This window comes from Anguilla rostrata, chromosome 4 (assembly GCF_018555375.3).
Source record: "Anguilla rostrata isolate EN2019 chromosome 4, ASM1855537v3, whole genome shotgun sequence".
Lineage (NCBI taxonomy): Eukaryota > Metazoa > Chordata > Actinopteri > Anguilliformes > Anguillidae > Anguilla > Anguilla rostrata.
In genome coordinates, this window is record NC_057936.1 from 50223654 (window position 1) to 50242438 (window position 18785).

The following is an 18785-nucleotide window of genomic DNA, read 5'->3' on the forward strand; positions in this document are numbered from 1 at the left end:
GAAATTCACTTTGTATATGTAAACAAATTGTATTGAGGTATTCTTAAAAAAAAAAAAATCTCCATACAGCTGTCTGAACAGTATAATTGCTTATCTTTTCACACAGACACATTTTGTTCATCATCACATTAACCACTACTACATATCGGCCAGAGCATGGATGTTTATTACAGAGTCACTGCACACAGTGACAATTTTCCTTTGTTTCTATGCTGCTGTTCAGCAATCCTTAATGCACAATCCTGCACGTGGACAGGAGTGCCTGCTAAATTAATACTTGTAAATGTATTCTGTATTATTTTTTTCAGTAATACAAGCTCTTGGAGAAAATTATACTACATTGGTAAAAAAAAAATAAAAAAAAAAAGTGAAAATTTACATAGTCAACATTTCCACAGATGTTATAGTCCCACAAGTTTTTTTAAATATAAAACCCAGATAGTTTGGTTAAGCCATATGATGCTTACCAAAATTCCTTAGACATATGTTTGGTGTAATTTATAAAGCAGCATAAATGTCTTATTAAATAAGAATTACCACCATTTATTATTTTTTATGTATCACGTCATGCCTACATAAGTAAAACTGCATTGCATGATTTTTCTACTTATTCTGAAAGGATAATTAATACAAGAAAATATTTTTTCCTAGCATATTTTCTTTGCAAAGCCTTGATTTTCAAAATGTACATGGGCTAGCAAAATCCAAAACAGTGTTTTATTTCATGTGAAAAATTCTCAGCACCAAATCAATAACATTGTTGGTTACAATAGCTGTACATGTGAGGTTATTAAGGTATTTTTTCTGATGTAAATCCATGAAAACAATATGCTGGTATTATTTCTTGCCTTTCACCATGAAGTACAGTCTTACATAGCAGTTTTCTATATTTAAATATGATTACACATTCTATATGGTCACCAAAGAATCTGTGAATTCAGAAACTACACATTCTTTGATGTATTTATTTAATGTTTTTTTCTGAGATGCCAAAGCAAATACAGTGAATGGGTTTAAAATACACATTGGTCAAGTCTTTTTACTAATTTCTTAAAATGATTGTATAGTTTCACATTTGTTCCTTTTATTTTACAGTTCATTATCTACACATACATTGTAGTTCATTGTCTACACACACATAGTATTTACAGCTATTCACATGAAGAAATGGGAAAAATGACAAGGCTTCCACCACTATTGTTGAGATTGTGACAGACCACTTCACATGACAAATGTTAAGTTATTCACACATGCATTTAGTGCAAATGTTTTAACTGAAAGTGCATAGCCAAGAAGTCAAGCATGAAAGCTCATTAGCTCAACATGTGGAATTTTTGAAACTGTTGTTTTTATAACAAGTACAGAACTGTAGACTTTAGAGCAGAAACTAACCACCATGTTTCAGGAAGAAAATACAGATACGTATTTTATTTATTATTACTTTTACGTTTTAACATAGTATATACAATATGGCCAAATATATTAAAGAGTTTTGTCTACTGTACACCTCGTTGCCAACATTGTTAACTCGTTTAAACAATGTTGTGACTCTCCAGGTTGATTTGTGTTTACCTTAGATAACATATTTATCTTACACATATATACATATTTAAAAAGGCCATATATCAAAGACACCCTTGAGGTTGTGAGAGGCTGTCTGGTAGGCAGCAATAAGTAACTCCAATTCAGCCCAGTTTTATAAACCTCTCTTACTGTCTTTTGGTGAATTGAATGGACTCGACCCTTAAAAGGGACTGGAAAAAGCCATGTGTTCAAGTTTATGTCTGAGTTGTAGACGATGATTCGCCTGGGTTTGAGTTCTCAGCCTGCCCGGAGTTATTCAGAAACTGTCCTGTAGCCCCGACGTACAACCTGGACCGCATTGGCCATTTCTGGAAGAAAATGAAAATGGCAATTTTAGAGTTATGTGGTCTTTAATTAAATTAAGCATGTAATAGTTTGAATGTAGCATTTTATATTGACGGTAAGAAGCGTAAGGGATACGAAATTCCTTTCTTAGCAAGTTGATGAATATTGAGCCCCCGCTGTTATTTCAAATAAATACTGTGTTGCATGAAAGACTGGATGAAGTTAACAATAAAGCTGATTTTACTAGAGGTTAAGTACTGTAAAGGGAGCATCAGTAAGTATGTTTGTTTTTCTTATTTGGTAATATGTTGTAGGCTACAACACAGTACAAAGTATGACTACCTTATGAATAAAATTGGAATCATTCCGTACAGCTTTAGGCTATATCACGCAACATTGCAAAATGCTAATTCATACTATTTAAAATAGTTTCCAGGCGTATGGTTGTGAAAAGGCCATTATCAGTGGGGGAAAAATAGCTATGAAATATAATAAAATGGCACAGTCACGTTTTATTCATTTATTTCTCTATTATCTCAATTGTTTATCCCGAAGCTCTGTAAATTGTAGGCTACTAACAGCATGTCTATAGCTTGGCGAATAACATCTTGCGTATAATAATCACAATAACATAATTAAATATAAGGCTTATACATTTAAGCTTACTCTCTTTGTGATGTAAGCTACAGGTGTATAGATAACAGTGGGCGATAGGTCCAATAAACCTTTAATGACACTATATAAAGATATGCTTTTAATCCAAGAAACTTTGTTAAACGGGTTTTAAAGGTCTCGTTAACTTACTTTAACTGGGTGCAGATAGCCCTCGCCTTTGAGAGAATGTAACACTTCGGTTTGTCTTGTGCTCTCTCCCTCTTCCATCCCTTCCTCTTGAAGAGTTCTCGTCAGATGGGCAATGTAAGTGGTGGCCAGTATTAAGACGTCGAGCTTGGATAATTTGGTGTCCGGTGGTACTGATGGCAGTGTTCTTTGTAGCTCCAAGAACGCATGTCGTAACGTCTGTACTCGACTCCTCTCTCTTGCTGCATTGGCTGCTGCCGGTCGTCCTCTGCCTCCAAGGCTGTTGGTCTGGACTACCCTGGAGCGAGACAAGGCCTCCGTACGCCGCCTGTCCGAGGACACCATATCAGGACTGGGGCTGGAGCTCGGGCTGGACGCAGGACTCTCATCCATTATCGTCACGGTACCATTTCCACTATCCATGTGGAACGTCTGTCTTCCAACCATAGGGAGAACTTGAAACAAACCTGCATGACAATAAAACCAAGCAATCTTTCTTGCAGTGCTTTGATAGCAAATTCATATTATAATAAAATAATTTACAACCAGTCAGTTTAAAGATCTCGTGGCTTTACTGCTTTGTTTTTCTTTTCAATTGATATTCCTGAGCCATATAGCCAAATACCAATTATTCATTACGTTCCTTATTCTTTTGAAACTGAAAACAATAAAATGATCAAATAGGCTAACTACCTTTAATCTACCTTTAATTGTAAAGGTAACTTCATGTGTAGCCTCGTATTGTTCACTGGGTCTTGCTGTATCGACTTGTTACGCAAAATGAATTTTTCAGGTTTAAATGAACATTCACGCAAATCCCATATCCGGATCTTATATTTTCTTTTACAGAGCTCGAAGTATAGGCTACTATAACTGTCCTTACATGATGATTGCAATCTAAGTCTCATCGATATATTTATCATGATACTATTACTTCGCATCCATTTCGAACATCCAAACTTAGGCAAATGTCTGCTTACTGTTTCCACACTCTTAGACCTGGAAACACTAGGTAGGATACTGTCTAATTCCGAATACCCAATAGACAGGCCCATTCGTTTTCTGTCCGACTATACATTTCAGTTCCCGTTACGCAAACCAGTAAATCTGGATTAATCCGGTGGTGTGTTTCACTCAATATTTGCTAAAAGACCATTAAATGTTACATTGGATGTACTGTCATAAAAAACAACACAAAACCTACCTTTCAGTTTCCTCAAAGGGGTTCTTATGAAGTTACATTGAGGATGTGCAATTTTTCGCTAACAGAGGTTTTCGTGCAGCTTCAGGAATGCTGAGAGTACGAAAGTAATCCAGTACCAAGTCCAGAAACCTTTATAAACCAGACACGTTGGTTCAGAAGAAGGTGCGCGTTCCTTGTATACGCGTGGAGTTCTCACCTGAATGAGTGCGTCAGTCTCAGGAGCCTCTAATTTAATGGAAACACAAAGAGCTGACAGCTCTTTCGCTCCGGTGTAATTAATCACAAGTGCTTAAATCTCTCTGGCAGCGAGACAGACACCCTGCTCTTGCACTTAACTTATTTCTATTGGAGAACGGGGACCCACTCAACACCAGAGGCAACGTTTTTTCTCTTTTTCCGTTTTGGAACACAGATCACAAAATTTAAAACTGGTCTATAAACCAAGTAAGCACAAACATAAATGATTGTTACAAGTACACCACCAGACTAAGGTCTGACTTTGAGGTTATCACAAAATGACACTATCGCCATCACAATAATCGGATTTATTTCCAGACAATAATTATTAGTATATAGCATATCGTTATTTCTTTAAACGATTTGTCTGGTGTGTTGATTATGCCTACTGCCATTCCCAACTCTTCACCCATATTTTAAAGAGTTGTAATATGATAAGTACTTATGTTTAATCTGGTTGTCATTGTATTTCCGTGCTAAAGGAGGCATAGACCGTTTATATTTCTGAGAAACGGCTAATAAATAAACTCCAAACACTGCAATCAACAGGCAACCATGAGGAAATTCTTTGGAGGGACATAAATTAATCACCGTTATTTCCAATGTCTGCAGATGGAGATGTCGGCAAATTAATGAATGGAATTATTCATAACATGTATATCTCAGACTGTTCTTAATAAACATTGTTTTTGTTAGGATGAAGTAACAGTATTGCTCCAGGCTACTAATTATGAAGAAAAGCAAAAAAGGTTAAGTAAGCTTCTTTCCCTAATTACTCTACATCTTTCAGGGGCTATACACTCCTGTGGTTTTAAAAGACCCCTTCAAAGGTGCGCAGGGAATTAAAGGTCTGCAATAATACAATAACCTATTTCAGTTTCACTTGTCTCTCAATGTGTATTATTTTCACATTATTTGAGCTGGTTTAGGAACTGTGCCACTCACTGTACCTACAAGATGAACAACCAAATGTACATCATACAACCATATCATGACGTATTATACATGCTCTATAACAATGAAACACAACGGCATGCAATTTTTCTTCAAATTTAGATTAATTCCGGAATTCAAAAAGCAATGTTGTTTCATAATTAAATTAGGCTACCATCGGAAATGTAATTGTCTATATTTCTTTGTTAAATTATCTTTCACTAACATTACACATTTCTAATTCATGTCACGCCAAAGTCATAATATCTGACCAGAACAAAACATTAAACATTATTTAAAACATATATCAATGAAAGAATGATTCATAAATGTTTCATAAAGCTTATGGAATGTTAGCCTTTGGGCTAATAAAACACATTTTATCATCAGAAGCTATTTCAAAAAATGGGAAATTCAGAGTTCTGCAGGTTCAAAATGCCAACAACAAACCCGGGTTACAACAAAAGGACATTTTCTTTTGATTCACATTTCAGCTGCCATGGCAAAATATATGCAACATTTAAATTAAAATAATAAATAAATAAAACCGTTTTAGAGATTTACTTATTTATTATCTTGCCACAATCGCGGATCATTATTTGACAACAGTATACACAACAGCTCAGTCCAGCACAATGAAAAACGGTATAAGCTTACATACAGGCGCATTTTCACACCCAAAAAACCCTTTGGAAAGAAATAGCAACCCGTAGTTTTTGCAATGAATGCGTGTCTGGCATGACTGCATATAACAGTATTTTAATAAAACAGATATTCAAAGCAACAACTTGAGTGTCTGGGACGTATTTCACCTTTATTGTAAATACGTTTCAGCATACTTTTCTTCCACGAGAATGGAATTGAAATAACGATGTCAATGACAGGATACATATTGTCCTCAGTGATGTGTGCACCATGGACACGTGCAGGGTGTGTGCACGATCAGTCTGCGTGGTGAGTAGCGTGCAGGGACTGCTGACAGCTCTCACAGAGTTCAGAGGCCCAGGATTTTTGAAGACAGCCGTCTCCATTATTATCGTTGTACTCACAGAAAACTTCGCATCCCGCTATCTGTAGAGTAAAGCAGGCATCTGAATTAGTCAACAGTAAAGATTTCTCCCACTGCAAAATCCGATGTAGAATATAACGTTTTTTTTTTCTATTTTATGTCTAGGCTACAGAACAACGAATGACGGAAATGCACGACACGATTCGTGGAAAAAAGGAATTAGATTTTCTTCTGTATTAACGTGCTCGTATAATATTGCAGGACCATGCTGTCATTTGGCGAGTGTCCTTTGCAGTTTCATTGAAAGAAAAACAAAACATAAGCTGTATATTTTCACTGGACTACATCCAAGCACAATTTTGAATATGCAATTAATATCATTCAACAAAATAAAATTTCTGATGGTTTCCTATGCATTAACACTGGTCTGCTTAAAGAAATGTGCCCAGTTGCTAATAGTCTACCTTTCGAGGTCACAGTCATTGTCCTACATTGCAGGGGTCATTATGACCAGAATTTCACCAATGTAAATAAGTCGTCAAAAGACTGAAAAGCAAATTACAAATCCACACAAATTGTGCAGCGTCACATGTATTCATGTTAACTGATTTTCATTTCTGAAACAATAACAGAATTTTATAAACCCATACATATAATTCAATAACTATTTTAACAGAATATAGTTTTTTTTTTTAATTCTGTAATATATTTGTACATCAAGAACTTGATGGCAGCTTAAACAGGGCCTATTTTATTTATGAACACCTTGCATAGGCAATCAATTTGTGTATTTTTTCTCTCAATGGGCTTAGTCAAGACTTTATTGCAAGTTTTCTGACACATCTTTAAAAAATGTAGTCAGTTTCTTAAGAAAATAAATATCTGCCCAACTGTGCTGACAGTGTATGGGAAAGGACTGCCGTTTCATTACATTAGCACTGTTCAGACTGAACTGAAACTACCCAGGGATGTCCCAGTTGTTGTTTTTTTCCCAGTTATTTGGGAGAATGACCGATACTTACAGTATTACACTTGGGTTGGTGCTGTAGAATGCATCAGAGAAACCACACAGTTTTACATTAAACATATGACATCATCCCACTTTCTTCATTTAAAGGCATACAAACATTATGTACATGCAAGTCACAGACTTCCCAAAACTTATCTTCTTTATGGCATTCTTCTACGATCAATGTGCATGCTGCTGTGAGACCATGGGGTGACAGGCATTCAATCTCAGTGCTTTTATGTAATTGACAAATTTAAGATAATTATTTTTTCTGCCTTTATATAACGTACGTGTTCTTTTCAGTGCTGCCAATCTTATGATATAGTGTCAAACTATAAGAAAAATGTTTTTTGAACTCATTACATCACAACAGTGGGAGTGAATGCCTCCCCTGATGCTCTTTAGAATCATAAGACCAAACCCTGGATGTCATGTTGCTAATGTTTGCACCAGTGCTTTTTCTTAAATGGATTTCAGAGTATTAGTATGATAACAAGAAATCCCAAGATAAAGGAACAATGGGACAGAGCAAGAAATGTATACACTATACTGAACATATATTCAGTATACTCATGCTCAGAGTGTGTGTGTGTGTGTGTGTGTAAAATGGTGAAAAAATGACTTCCGCAGAATTTCATTGAAGCACACGGATGAAAGCTTAAAGTCCTATCAGTGTAGGCTGCTACGGCAGACTCCAGGCCCACGACTGCAAGTGAAGTTGTTTATTTGTATGGGATAGAAAAAATGTTCTGAGATGAAGCATTTGACAAATAACAGGCCATTCATCAGACATGCTAAAGGGAAGGAAGCAAGCAGTTAAGTGAAACGTGTTTATGTTAAAATCACTTACACCAAATTAACTACCACTTTTTTTTTGGATTTTCAAATTGAGATATGGATTGTGCTCTCATTCTCTTCTGATTGAAAGAGATGAATCACCATTTTGGTGAAAATACAAGAAATTTCCACACAATAAAATATTAAAAAATAGCCCAAAAACATGTTAATCTGCAACTCATTTAAAAATCTTAAATATTATTCACAGAATTAAATGCTGTTTTGCACACTGTTCTCATGCATGTGGGCTGGGTCCTTGATGAACGAAACACATTCACATTGAGCACATATGAACAAATATTATTGGTGAAATATCTGATAACATATAAGAACCTAACATGGCATCTATTTGTACCTCATCCTCTCTCCATCTGTTTGCACATGCTCTGTCCTGACTTTCACGGCTGAGCGTCAACACTGTGGGGGCCTCTTCTCAAACACAAAATTAGAGGAATAGCAGGAATTAGGGAAAAACTTACTCAAACTCTACACTGGCACAACATAGAAAGCAGAAAGTCTATAGTTCACTTTGGTGCAGCCATGACTGTGATGGTGTTAAGGATCTGAGCCAGGAGGACATGCTGGATTTTTACAATAATGTTCTGGTATGGTTGGTTCTCCATATCAGTGATATGTTTATGGACTTGGGGTCTGTCGGAACCTGAACACCGTGTTTGCGCACAGATAATGGTACAGAATTTTTCCAACTTATGCTGACCAATGATATTTCAAAAAATGTTCTCTTTTTTCATGGAAATGCAATGAAATCAAACTATGGAAGTAAGATGCTATCAGAAAAGCACTTGTGATTTACACAAAAAGTGAGCATTAAACAGAAATTAAGCACATGATATCAATACTTTTAATGGCAGGCCTAAATTTTGCAAGCTCGAATGAATGACTCATAGACAGTGCTTTGTATGTGTGAGTAACTTTTGTACATTTAAAACAAGTTTTTTTTTCATATACACAACACTGCACATTTGCTTAGCATGCTGTTGAATCTCTTTAACAGCCAGTGAGGGGAGTAACTGGGAGTGAATGCTTGGGTCTGACACTCCGATAGTACTATAATTCGGTCAGGAAGAGTAATGCTGGGCTGCTGGGTGGCTCATTCGGTTAAGGTACATGAATGAGCCCCTCGTTCTCGATATTGAATCTAGGCCATGCTGCTACCAACTGTGGTCAATAGCAACATAAAGTGAAGAACAACTGGCAATTACATCGCCCAAGTATGGGAGAGTTCAGTTAGTTAGGGGTCCACATTTCATCATTATCTAGCGATCTAGGCCACTATCTAGGTCTACTGGGCGTCCCTGGACTTAATGCTAAAACCCCATATGAAAGGTCTTCCTCTGACTCTCCTCTATGTGAGCTTAGCTGTACTCTATAGTGTGAAAAGACACAGCTGGTGGCACCGCTCATTCCAGAAGAGAACTGCAGATGTCAACAGTCTGCCGAACTAGGAGTGGAGCTCATGCATGAACCTTGCTGTAGATGCAGATATTTGGACACTCCAAATTAGAGTGGTAATTGGATATGTACAACCCCATGTTGGGTGCTGAATTCAAAAGAAAAAGAAAGTAAAAGCAATGATGAGGTTGTAATTTGTCTTATTAAAGGTTATATTTTTACTGATGGCAATACAATGTAGTAACCAGATTTTAAAGATATGTAACTGTGAGCTATGCTCTCTAAATGAGTAAAACTGTTGTAGAAATATTACAGTAATTGGAAGTACTTTTGTAATTGCATTAGAGGTCCTATCACAAGCCCTATTTAAGGTCATGTATTTGAAACAAAAATGTTAGATACATATATATATATATATTTGTATTGTAAATAGATTTGTAAAAGACCATACTGATGTATAGTTCATTCACGTAGCCAAAAAGGCTCAGCATCTCTTGCATCATTTCACACTGTTACTTGGCCACCATGCGGCCATGTTACTGAGCATGAACACACTGGGGAAATTCATCTAGGAGTCTTTACAGTTTAAAGTTGTAATGTGCATGCACTGCCCAAGAACAGCAAAGATATGACAGCAGTTATACAAAAATAGTTTACCATGACAAAAGTCTTCGCATATAAAGGATACACACACACACACACACACCCATACACACACACACGTACACACACACACACACACACACACACACATGTGCGTGCGCACACATTTTTGTTTTAAATACTCATATTATGTCTCCCTTCAGTTTTTACTGTTTAAATTGGCAGTTGAAATACATTCCTTATATTTCAATTATATTTTAGAGAGTATGCTATTCTACATATCATGTTTGTTCCCAAATAGCCAAACTTCACTTTTAATCATAATGAATTAAATAACACACATTTTTGCATGAAAATACATGCCTTGGATGCAAATGCTTGACTGATGTTGTGAAACTAAAAATATAAATTTTAGCTGTCCTTTAATACTAATAGAATCTCCTTCTATTCCAGCTATCTACAGCAGTTGGCCTCACTGAGTCAGACTTGGCACGCTAACACGTCTCACTGGGACATCTAAAATTCTTAGCGAACATAGACTTTAACAGATTAGCAAAGCCTCCAAGGTCTTGCAAAACAAATTCATTTTGCATCACTGGGGGGTCGTCTCTGAATAAGTTTGGTACGATGACCGTGTTTTCCACACCTGTATAAAGCCTGCATGTAAGAGCTGTTTGCAGGGGCTTCTCAGCTATGCCAGGGTAGCAGCTTCAAGTGTGGGAGACTGGGAGAGTGACGCTCACTGGCTGGGTGGAGGCAAAAGGCTCTTTTTCAGAATGCGGACTGTGCCACAGAAACACAGGACTACAACCAGATTCAGTGTACCTTCATCCACAGGACACACAAAGAGTAGATAGAAAGAGATGTAGTTTATTATTATTTTTCATTTAAATAAGGCTGACTTATTTATGTTTGAATTGTTGAGCCACGGCTGTGGAGTTAGTGTTATACTGCTACATTGCTATGACAAAGTTATATTTTTCCTGAAGATGGGTAACAACAGGAAGATAAATGTTAAAGCAAACACTTTTCTCACCATCTCAAGACTCATCTGCTCCTTTGAATAATTTCTGATAGACTCTTAACTATTGGCCAAACAAACTGTGCTGCAGTTCTGGTTTGTGTGTGGAAAAGTGCTATAATAAAATAATTTGCAAAATAAGTGTATTTTATGCTTGACTTAAGTAAATATTAAACTGTAAAACTGAGCTTTGTTCACAAGAAAAATTGTAATGCATTTCACAGGACCTGACAATGATAGGCCAGTTTCAGGTAATCCTACTATCAGAATAATATGCTGTGTATTACTGTAGCTCAGTCTGTGTGCTTTCATTTTCTACAGCAGTTAGTTTGGACTTTTTACTTCTGGGTTAAGTTAATTTCTTACCAGGAAATGGGTGAGTCATCTGTGCAGCCATAAGCCGTTCATCCAGAATTTTCTTTCTTGCATCTTTTGATGCTTTCCAGTTTATTAAAAACTGTCTCGATAACTCGTTAATTTCTTTTCCATCGAGGTCAACTAAAAAACAGAATACAAGCTTACCACACATATTTCATCATTAAACAAATTATTACCAATTGTATACCATTGCAAATTGAATCCAAGTTGTACAGTGAACAAATAACTTTTGTTTTCATTTCTTGATATGTTTTATTGACTAATTATGCAGTGTACATTTTAAAAGGCAAATTAGCTCATATTCATTGCACAAGGCTAAGGGCAATTCATACTGTAACTGGAAACTGGACTACAGTAAAAAAAAAAAAATACATTTCATCAATCCCATATTTTTTAACCCAGGGTAAAGTACACTTTATAAAAATCTGAATTTTATTTGATAAATAGCCAAAAATGCGGACATAAATTGAACACACATTAATTTACCTTACACAACACTATTTACATGACTTTTTTCTCCCAAAGAGTGGTAAATCATGAACTAACACATTCACAAGAGTTAGTCCAGTCAGAAGGAGTACAGCATTTTAATACTCATTCACTCATTCACAGTAATACTAAATATTTGGCAAACTGCAATGTTCAAGGACTGACCTATACCATAGTTCATGGGTTGATTACTCTTTTTTTTAGTTTGGAAATAGTTATGGAGACAAAATGTTATTTTCAAAATGTCCATGTGCTGTAGGATTACAAGTTATTATATGATTTGCTAATACAATTTGCTAGTGGCAAAAGTATTTCACAAGACATGTCAAAATCCGGTACATAGCCATGATCTGATACAAAGAGTGTCAAGGCAAGCAAGTTTTCCAAAGCATTTACAAAAGTTACAAAGAGTTCGATTTTGTTTTGAACCAAAGCCAATGCTATTTGATTACGCTGCACTAAGAGGAATGACTAAACATTCCATGTGAACTGAAGACTGGAGACTCCCCTGGTGACTCTAAAACATATTCTGTTGCTCTCTTACCGAGGCTCTTACACACAGTTATTAGCCTGTCCCTGTATTTGGGCTGGTGACAAGCAGAATTTCCACTCAAATCCATTCGACACAGCTGTGGCCACTGGCTGCAAACCGCCTCTAATTCCTGAAATCACAGGACAGAAACACTCCGCATCACTGTTAGACATAATATTTCAAATGTAAAAAATAGTGTGATGAACATATTGTCATGGTGCTATCTGAATTTAAAAATGCTCCACTATTTATGATCCACTATTTAACAAATAACCATGTCTGTAGATACACCATTTACTCATACACAGCCTTGCTAAAATTCTGATCTGCTGGGAAAGAACCTAGGCAAATTTATAGAGGAAAATGATACAATACTGGGTACAGATCTACAAAGCGTTCAGCTATAAAAGAAACAAACAAACATAGCAACGCTGAGAGAGAGGGAATAAACATGTAAATGAGACGTCGGCCTGTTTTAATAAACACTATCCCCCTGGTATCGTGTAACAACAGGTTCCCCAAGCGGCCGCCCTTGAGTGTGTTGCCCACAGTGTGTGTTTATCTAAAGGCACATTAATCCAGGGTGGAAATATGATTACTCTCTGGACACGCTCTGATTGTTCATTGCCTTCCTGTCTCAGGCAAAGTGCTTCCACTTTCCAGCCCGCGCGTAATCAGTTTCTGAGGGGACCCCTCTCTGCGGCCGGCTCCCAGGCTTTGATAAATGATCGTGTCAGGCCCGTCACTCACAGAGGCTCGCCCAGAACTGGCCGGCACCGAATGACGCCCCCGCGCACGCCAGGGTCGGGAGCGCCCGGCAGGCTCCGGCTGCTCGGGCTAATGATGGCCAGTTATGAACCTGTATTTGACCAGCGCTTCGATCCCCCCAACCCCCCCCCCCCACCCCCGTCTGCGCGGTCTGGCCGCGCGGCGCTAACTGGCTCTGCAGATAGCCATTTGTCACCCGGCTTGACTGCCTGTCATAATCTATTTTAAAAAATCCATAATGTTTCCTCTGGATTCCCACCAAACTGTGCGATGGAGGGATTGATCCTTGGGGTGCTGTCTCTGTCCCAATCAATAGCGGCCAAGGGGTTGTATAAATTAAAGGAGTTATCTTCTAAACATGAAAGGCTTTTTGACACATGTATAGCAATTACCTGCAGCGGGCTGCTGAGAGGAATTATCATTTGTATTGTGTGTCAAAACGACCCGGCTCTGCGCTTTGACTGCCGCCCTCCTTTCTGTGCAACATTCGGAGTCAGACAGTTCTTTTTTTCTCTCCAACTTTGGACTTCATGTCTTATAAACTCTCAAAATGGGCATAATTTGACTTATGCCTACGGAAGGTAGCTTGTAAAGGTTAGAGCTACAAGGAAAACCTAACCTATGCAAATGAATGTCCCATTAAATTGTAGTAATGTTACATAAATAATCCTGGGGAAAGGAGTGCTCTATCGCGGGAGAGAACTTGTGCTTGTTTAAGCTGTCAGCGACGGCCGTCCCCAGGGGAAGCTGTGCTGATTTGTTGAATAATTCGGACCCTGTGCAAGCACAGAGACGAGGAAATCTCCACAGGATTTGCAGGATTTGGTTTTCTAGCACCCCGCTCTCCATATCATTTCACACATCATTGGAGAATGCATCTTTATTATGCTCAAGTCCTCTGATTACACAGCTCAATGCAACATGTTGACTTTAACTTTAACTTGCACCATGCATGAATGCTTTAAAGCATGTTCGTGGGCAGATTGTTTTTCAAGACTCAAGATTTCAAGCAAGATTACAGCCTTTACACAAAGTTGCAGTGCTAACATATACACACATTTTTTCAGGGGTAAAACTTCTAGCATATTCTAAAACTGTAAAGACAGAAATTGAAGTCTCCTTCCAAATCCAAATTCATGACAAATGTAGAGAACGTATATTTTACCTGTACATCTTGAAGCTGGTTATTAGCAGCTAAAAAACGTGTGAGATTCCTGAGAACTACCAGGTCCCTAATTTCATCAATATTGTTGTTGCTGATGTTTAATACATTTAATGATTCCTGAAAAGAAAAGAACGGAATGTTAAGACACAATACATAAAATATACTCAATTAAGTTCAGTAAAAGAGGATATAAACGTGAATTACTCAAAAATTGAGGGCCGTCATATATTAAATACAAGGTCATAGCCTAGTAATCATGTATTTTTCAGGTTACTATTATGAGTGAGAAATAGGACTGTAATGACTGTTGAAAAACACTAACACTAACTAAGTAGAAACACTACTTTCCCTTGATGTGGCATGCAAGTTTAAACAGACCCCTCTTTATCTCACTGCAAACCTAACCATTACAATACGCTGAAATACACACGACACCCCTGACGTGTGCAGTAACCTTCGGGGAGGAAGCGTGCGCAAAAATAACGCGAGTCCACATCAACTCTGTAAAATGATAAATCTGCCAATATTATCAGGGGAGATTGATGAAGTGGCCGTAAGAACAGACGCCTCTGTTTCCAGCGTGAAGTGTGCCCAAATGATCCTTAACCTCTTGGCTCAACCTCGGCAAGGCAGTTTGACAGTGATTTGTCAGTCGGGCGGGGGCCGCACCGAGAGGGAGAGGAGGGTCCGGGGGTCGAAGAGCAGCTTCTCTCCGCTGGGGAGTCTCTGGCCCTCCAGGTGCAGCTCCTTCAGCTCCCTCAGCTGCTCCAGACCCTCCACCACCATGATGCTGTTGCCCCCCAGGTACCTGACACCCACAGCACAAGAGCCAACTCAAACCCAACACCTTCTGAGCCAGAAATCACACAGCATCGCCATACAGACACACCAGCACCCACACAGTATCACCATACAAACACACCAGTACCCACACAGCATCACCATACAGACACACCAGCACCCACACAGCATCACCATACAAACACACCAGCACTCACACACAGCATCACCATACAAACACATCAGCACCCACACACCATCACCATACAAACACACCACCATGCCAGAGCATCACCATACAAAACACAAACATCTCGCATCCTCACCATACAAACACACCAGCCTGCCACAGCATCACCATACAAACACACCAGCACCCACACAGGACCAGCATGCCAACACACCAGCATCCACACAGCATCACCATACAAACACACCAGCACCCACACACCATCACCATACAAACACACCAACATCTCGCATCTTCACCATTGAAACACACCAGCATGTTACAGCATCACCATACCAGCACACCAGCATGCCGCAGCATCACCATACAAACCCACCAGCATGTCACATCTACACCATACAAACACACAAACATTACATGTCACATCTAAACCATACAAACATCCAGCACATCCATACATTTTCAGAAAAAGGGAAGCTCTTCCGATGATAATACTTGATGCTCCCACACATGCACAGCACTGTGGTACAGTGGAAACTTTATACTCACAATTTGGAAAGTCTGCACACAGCCCCAAGGTTCTCTATGTGAGTGATGTTGTTGTTCTGCATGTAGAGGTGCGTGAGGTTGTAGGCGAAGTTCAGGTTGCATATCCGCTTTATATGGTTGTCGTAAAGGTAAATGACGCTGAGGTTTTTGCACGCAGAAATGTCGTCCTGCAAAATACAAGAATTTCTGACAAGTTGTAGGAGCACAAGACATAAATGTGCTCTATAAATCTACAGCATACAAGTGAACAACAAAACAGATATATATATATATATATAATGTGAATTAGCTAAATTGCAGAGAGTCACAAAATGATTATGAATAACAAAAATACATCTGAATTATGTAAATTAATTTTTTGACTTACGATTTCTTCAATGTTCTTATTGGAAAAATTGAGATGAGTGAGTTTCTTGAGATACTGAGCAAGGGAACAGTTTCCTTTGTTTTTTGAACAAGAACTGGATTTGGCAATCAGATCCATATTCAGGTGAACCATGATGAATGGACAACAAACTATGCTTCAAAGCAATTGCTTTTGCTTCTGAAAAAGACAGTTAGAGATTAATGATACAAAATTCCTGTAAAGAACAATAGACAAGGTAAGAGACATATGTTTTTAAGGGCTGAGTGTCTGTGGCTGTTGTGGTTATTTCTGTGGGGAACCCTGAAAAGTGCCAAACTCTCGGTGCTGTATAGGTATGGGGCATGCCCCCGCCATCCCAATACTAGAGTACAACTGGAAAGATTGTGCCTAATAAATAGTGTACATAACTAAACTAATTAAGATATGAGTCAATTCAAATTGCCAATTTTGTTTTTGTATCTGAAAGAAAAAGGTCTTGTTCTTTTAAATGAAATAAAGTACAGAAGCAAAAGAACCAACTACATGTATACACTTCAGCTAAATACAACATAGATGATAAAAAGACCATTTAGTAGTTAATCTTAAAATAAACATTGAAAAAGAGGAACAAAAGGGCAAATGTATAGTCTAATGCATGTTAGCTTTGGGAAGTCACCAAAATTTGTGTTAAGAGGTTTAACACACTGACTATTCCCAAAGAGCCAGGGAGTAAGACCCCGATTATTCTAACACCCCAGAGAGCTATACATTAGCCTGACCCCTGGACACCTGAATCTGCATGCGCTTTTATTGTGAAAATACCTCCATGAGCACACTGCCCTCATTACCGCAACAAACAGTGACCTCTGTGCTCAGTGTGCCCACTCAACATTTAGATTCTAACTCATACTTCATACTCTTAGACAGCTTAGACAGACAGAGAGGGACAGTGAGAGAGTGAGAATTTTTGCATCAACACATTTCTTTACTAGAGCATGAGGCTGAGGACCAAGTGACAGGGTTTCTGATGAACTGAATCTCTCTGTGGGGCAGAAGCTCTGTAGAACCTATAAAACATTACAACAATCCTGCGCACTGAAAACCAAACTAGTGCTGGCCTGGTCATAAATACAATAAGTGCACACTGAGTGATAAAGTTGCTGGTCATACTAAAATGTGACTTTCTATACACGACACAACACCTATATTTAAAGCTTTTACAAAGTTGGTGATCGTTTTTCTTTTTCTGTAATTTTATCAGTTAACGAAAATCCAAGCATGCAGACCTACAGCTATAGAGGGTGGCGCGATACATTAGCAGCATGCAACACAAATTCAAAAGCCCGTTGACAACTGGCAGGTATGCCTTACTTATGCAGGTAATCTCACTTAATTTATTAGTAAATAAAACCTCCTCTCGTGTGATCCAAGCAAAACTAAACAAACTTCTGGGCGGAAAAACAATCCAAAACCTTTGTTAACATTCAGGAAAATTCTCAATGTAATTTAATGTAGATTAGCTACAGTAAATTCCATATCTGTCAACTGAAAGTAGACTCGCAAAATAGGTCAATTTTAACAAACTTAGACTAGCTAAATACGTTATGTTAACTTAAAGCGAACATTATTTCATTCAGATAATTTGGGTAAGCTTGACAAAATGTCTTACGAGGTACATGCATAAGTTCAACTATACGAGCTACCTAACATGCCTTGCAAAAACTCAAGCCTAGACAATAGCAAAACTAGCTTGCTATAACGTCAGCCTTGTATACTGAGCCAGCCAACGTTACTGCAGCAGTCCGCTGTACCAGGAAGTGAATTGGCCGGCTAGCAAAACAAATTTAACATTTCCTCGGTTATAACAAACATACCTTCACTGCGATCCTACCTGTTTGTGTGCCAAAACGTTTATCTGTTTTCTTAGCCCCCTGTGTAAGAGGCATTTATTAAATTCGGAGGGCTTTGCGCAATTTATGTCTTGTGCCTAGGTGAAGACTTTGTTTTGAAAAAGTGGTTGCTATGGAGAGGGCGAGGACGCTGAGTCTGAGGGATCTCAGATGAGCACTGAACCCTCTAGGCGTGGAGTGGCGTTTCGGGCATTACATTACATTACATTACAGGAATTTGGCAGACGCTCTTATCCAGAGCGACGTACAACAAAGTGTATAACCATAACCAGGGCAACCTTTTGTCAAAGTAATTTACTTCACCAACTGATTTCTCGTCAATTCTGTAGGCCTATTCCTATTTATGTGTGTGGGGTGCACAATGCATGAACTATTTTGACTTATGTTTGACTATTGCCTATCGAACAGTTAGAATGGCTAGCTAATAGCCTACTTTAACCTAACATTCTTATTTCGCCTGAAATTTGTTAATGTTTGCTCGTATTTTAAAAATCAACTGCGACACACCAGATGCTTTGTAAATTGTGTGTGTTTGGTTCAATATTTGGTAAAAACAGGAAAATCAGAGTTTTTGGTGTACCTACTGTATGTTTGCAGCTATTAATAGGCTACTATTGTCACATTCCAAGATTTAGAGCACATTTGCTTTAAGACAGGAAAAAATGATAAGTTGGTACAATAGTCTCCACTCATTACTCATGGCTGGAGCTTTTTTTTTTTTTTTTACAATCCAGTGCATTTT

At 38.2% G+C, this 18785-nt stretch overlaps 2 protein-coding genes across 4 annotated transcripts; both read right to left on the minus strand.

Moving 5' to 3' along the window:
- Positions 1–1066: 1066 nt before the first annotated feature.
- LOC135254315 (transcription factor 24-like) lies at positions 1067–4103 on the minus strand. Its single transcript, XM_064334429.1, has 3 exons — positions 3875–4103; positions 2674–3137; positions 1067–1892 (listed from the first exon to the last, which is right to left on the minus strand). Exons 2-3 carry the CDS (start codon positions 3115–3117, stop codon positions 1779–1781), a joined length of 558 nt encoding a protein of 185 aa, XP_064190499.1. The 5' UTR covers positions 3118–3137; positions 3875–4103; the 3' UTR covers positions 1067–1778.
- Positions 4104–5843: 1740 nt separating this feature from the next.
- On the minus strand, positions 5844–18207 carry ppp1r42 (protein phosphatase 1, regulatory subunit 42). 3 transcript variants are annotated; one of them, XM_064333019.1, is made up of 9 exons: positions 18008–18207; positions 16155–16331; positions 15788–15954; positions 14938–15076; positions 14269–14385; positions 12348–12465; positions 11303–11434; positions 8255–8328; positions 5844–6115 (listed from the first exon to the last, which is right to left on the minus strand). In XM_064333019.1, exons 2-9 carry the CDS (start codon positions 16284–16286, stop codon positions 5987–5989), a joined length of 1008 nt encoding a protein of 335 aa, XP_064189089.1. In that variant the 5' UTR covers positions 16287–16331; positions 18008–18207; the 3' UTR covers positions 5844–5986. The 3 variants fall into 3 exon arrangements, with proteins under 3 accessions (XP_064189089.1, XP_064189088.1, XP_064189090.1); XM_064333018.1 differs by having other exon boundaries at positions 18025–18206; XM_064333020.1 differs by lacking the exon at positions 8255–8328 and having other exon boundaries at positions 18025–18203.
- Between the last annotated feature and the right edge of the window lie 578 nt (positions 18208–18785).

What these genes read in the sequence shown, in the direction of transcription:
- LOC135254315 (XM_064334429.1), bottom strand. Translation starts at nt 3,117, where the DNA reads ATGGTTGGAAGACAGACGTTCCACATGGATAGTGGAAATGGTACCGTG. An exon ending in GCTATCTGCACCCAGTTAAA is followed by an intron (nt 1,893 to 2,673) that starts GTAAGTTAACGA and finishes ATTTTCTTCCAG; the next exon opens with AAATGGCCAATGCGGTCCAG.
- ppp1r42 (XM_064333019.1), bottom strand. Translation starts at nt 16,286, where the DNA reads ATGGTTCACCTGAATATGGATCTGATTGCCAAATCCAGTTCTTGTTCA. An exon ending in ATAAGAACATTGAAGAAATC is followed by an intron (nt 15,955 to 16,154) that starts GTAAGTCAAAAA and finishes TGTATTTTGCAG; the next exon opens with GACGACATTTCTGCGTGCAA. An exon ending in GGACCCTCCTCTCCCTCTCG is followed by an intron (nt 14,386 to 14,937) that starts GTGCGGCCCCCG and finishes TTTTCTTTTCAG; the next exon opens with GAATCATTAAATGTATTAAA.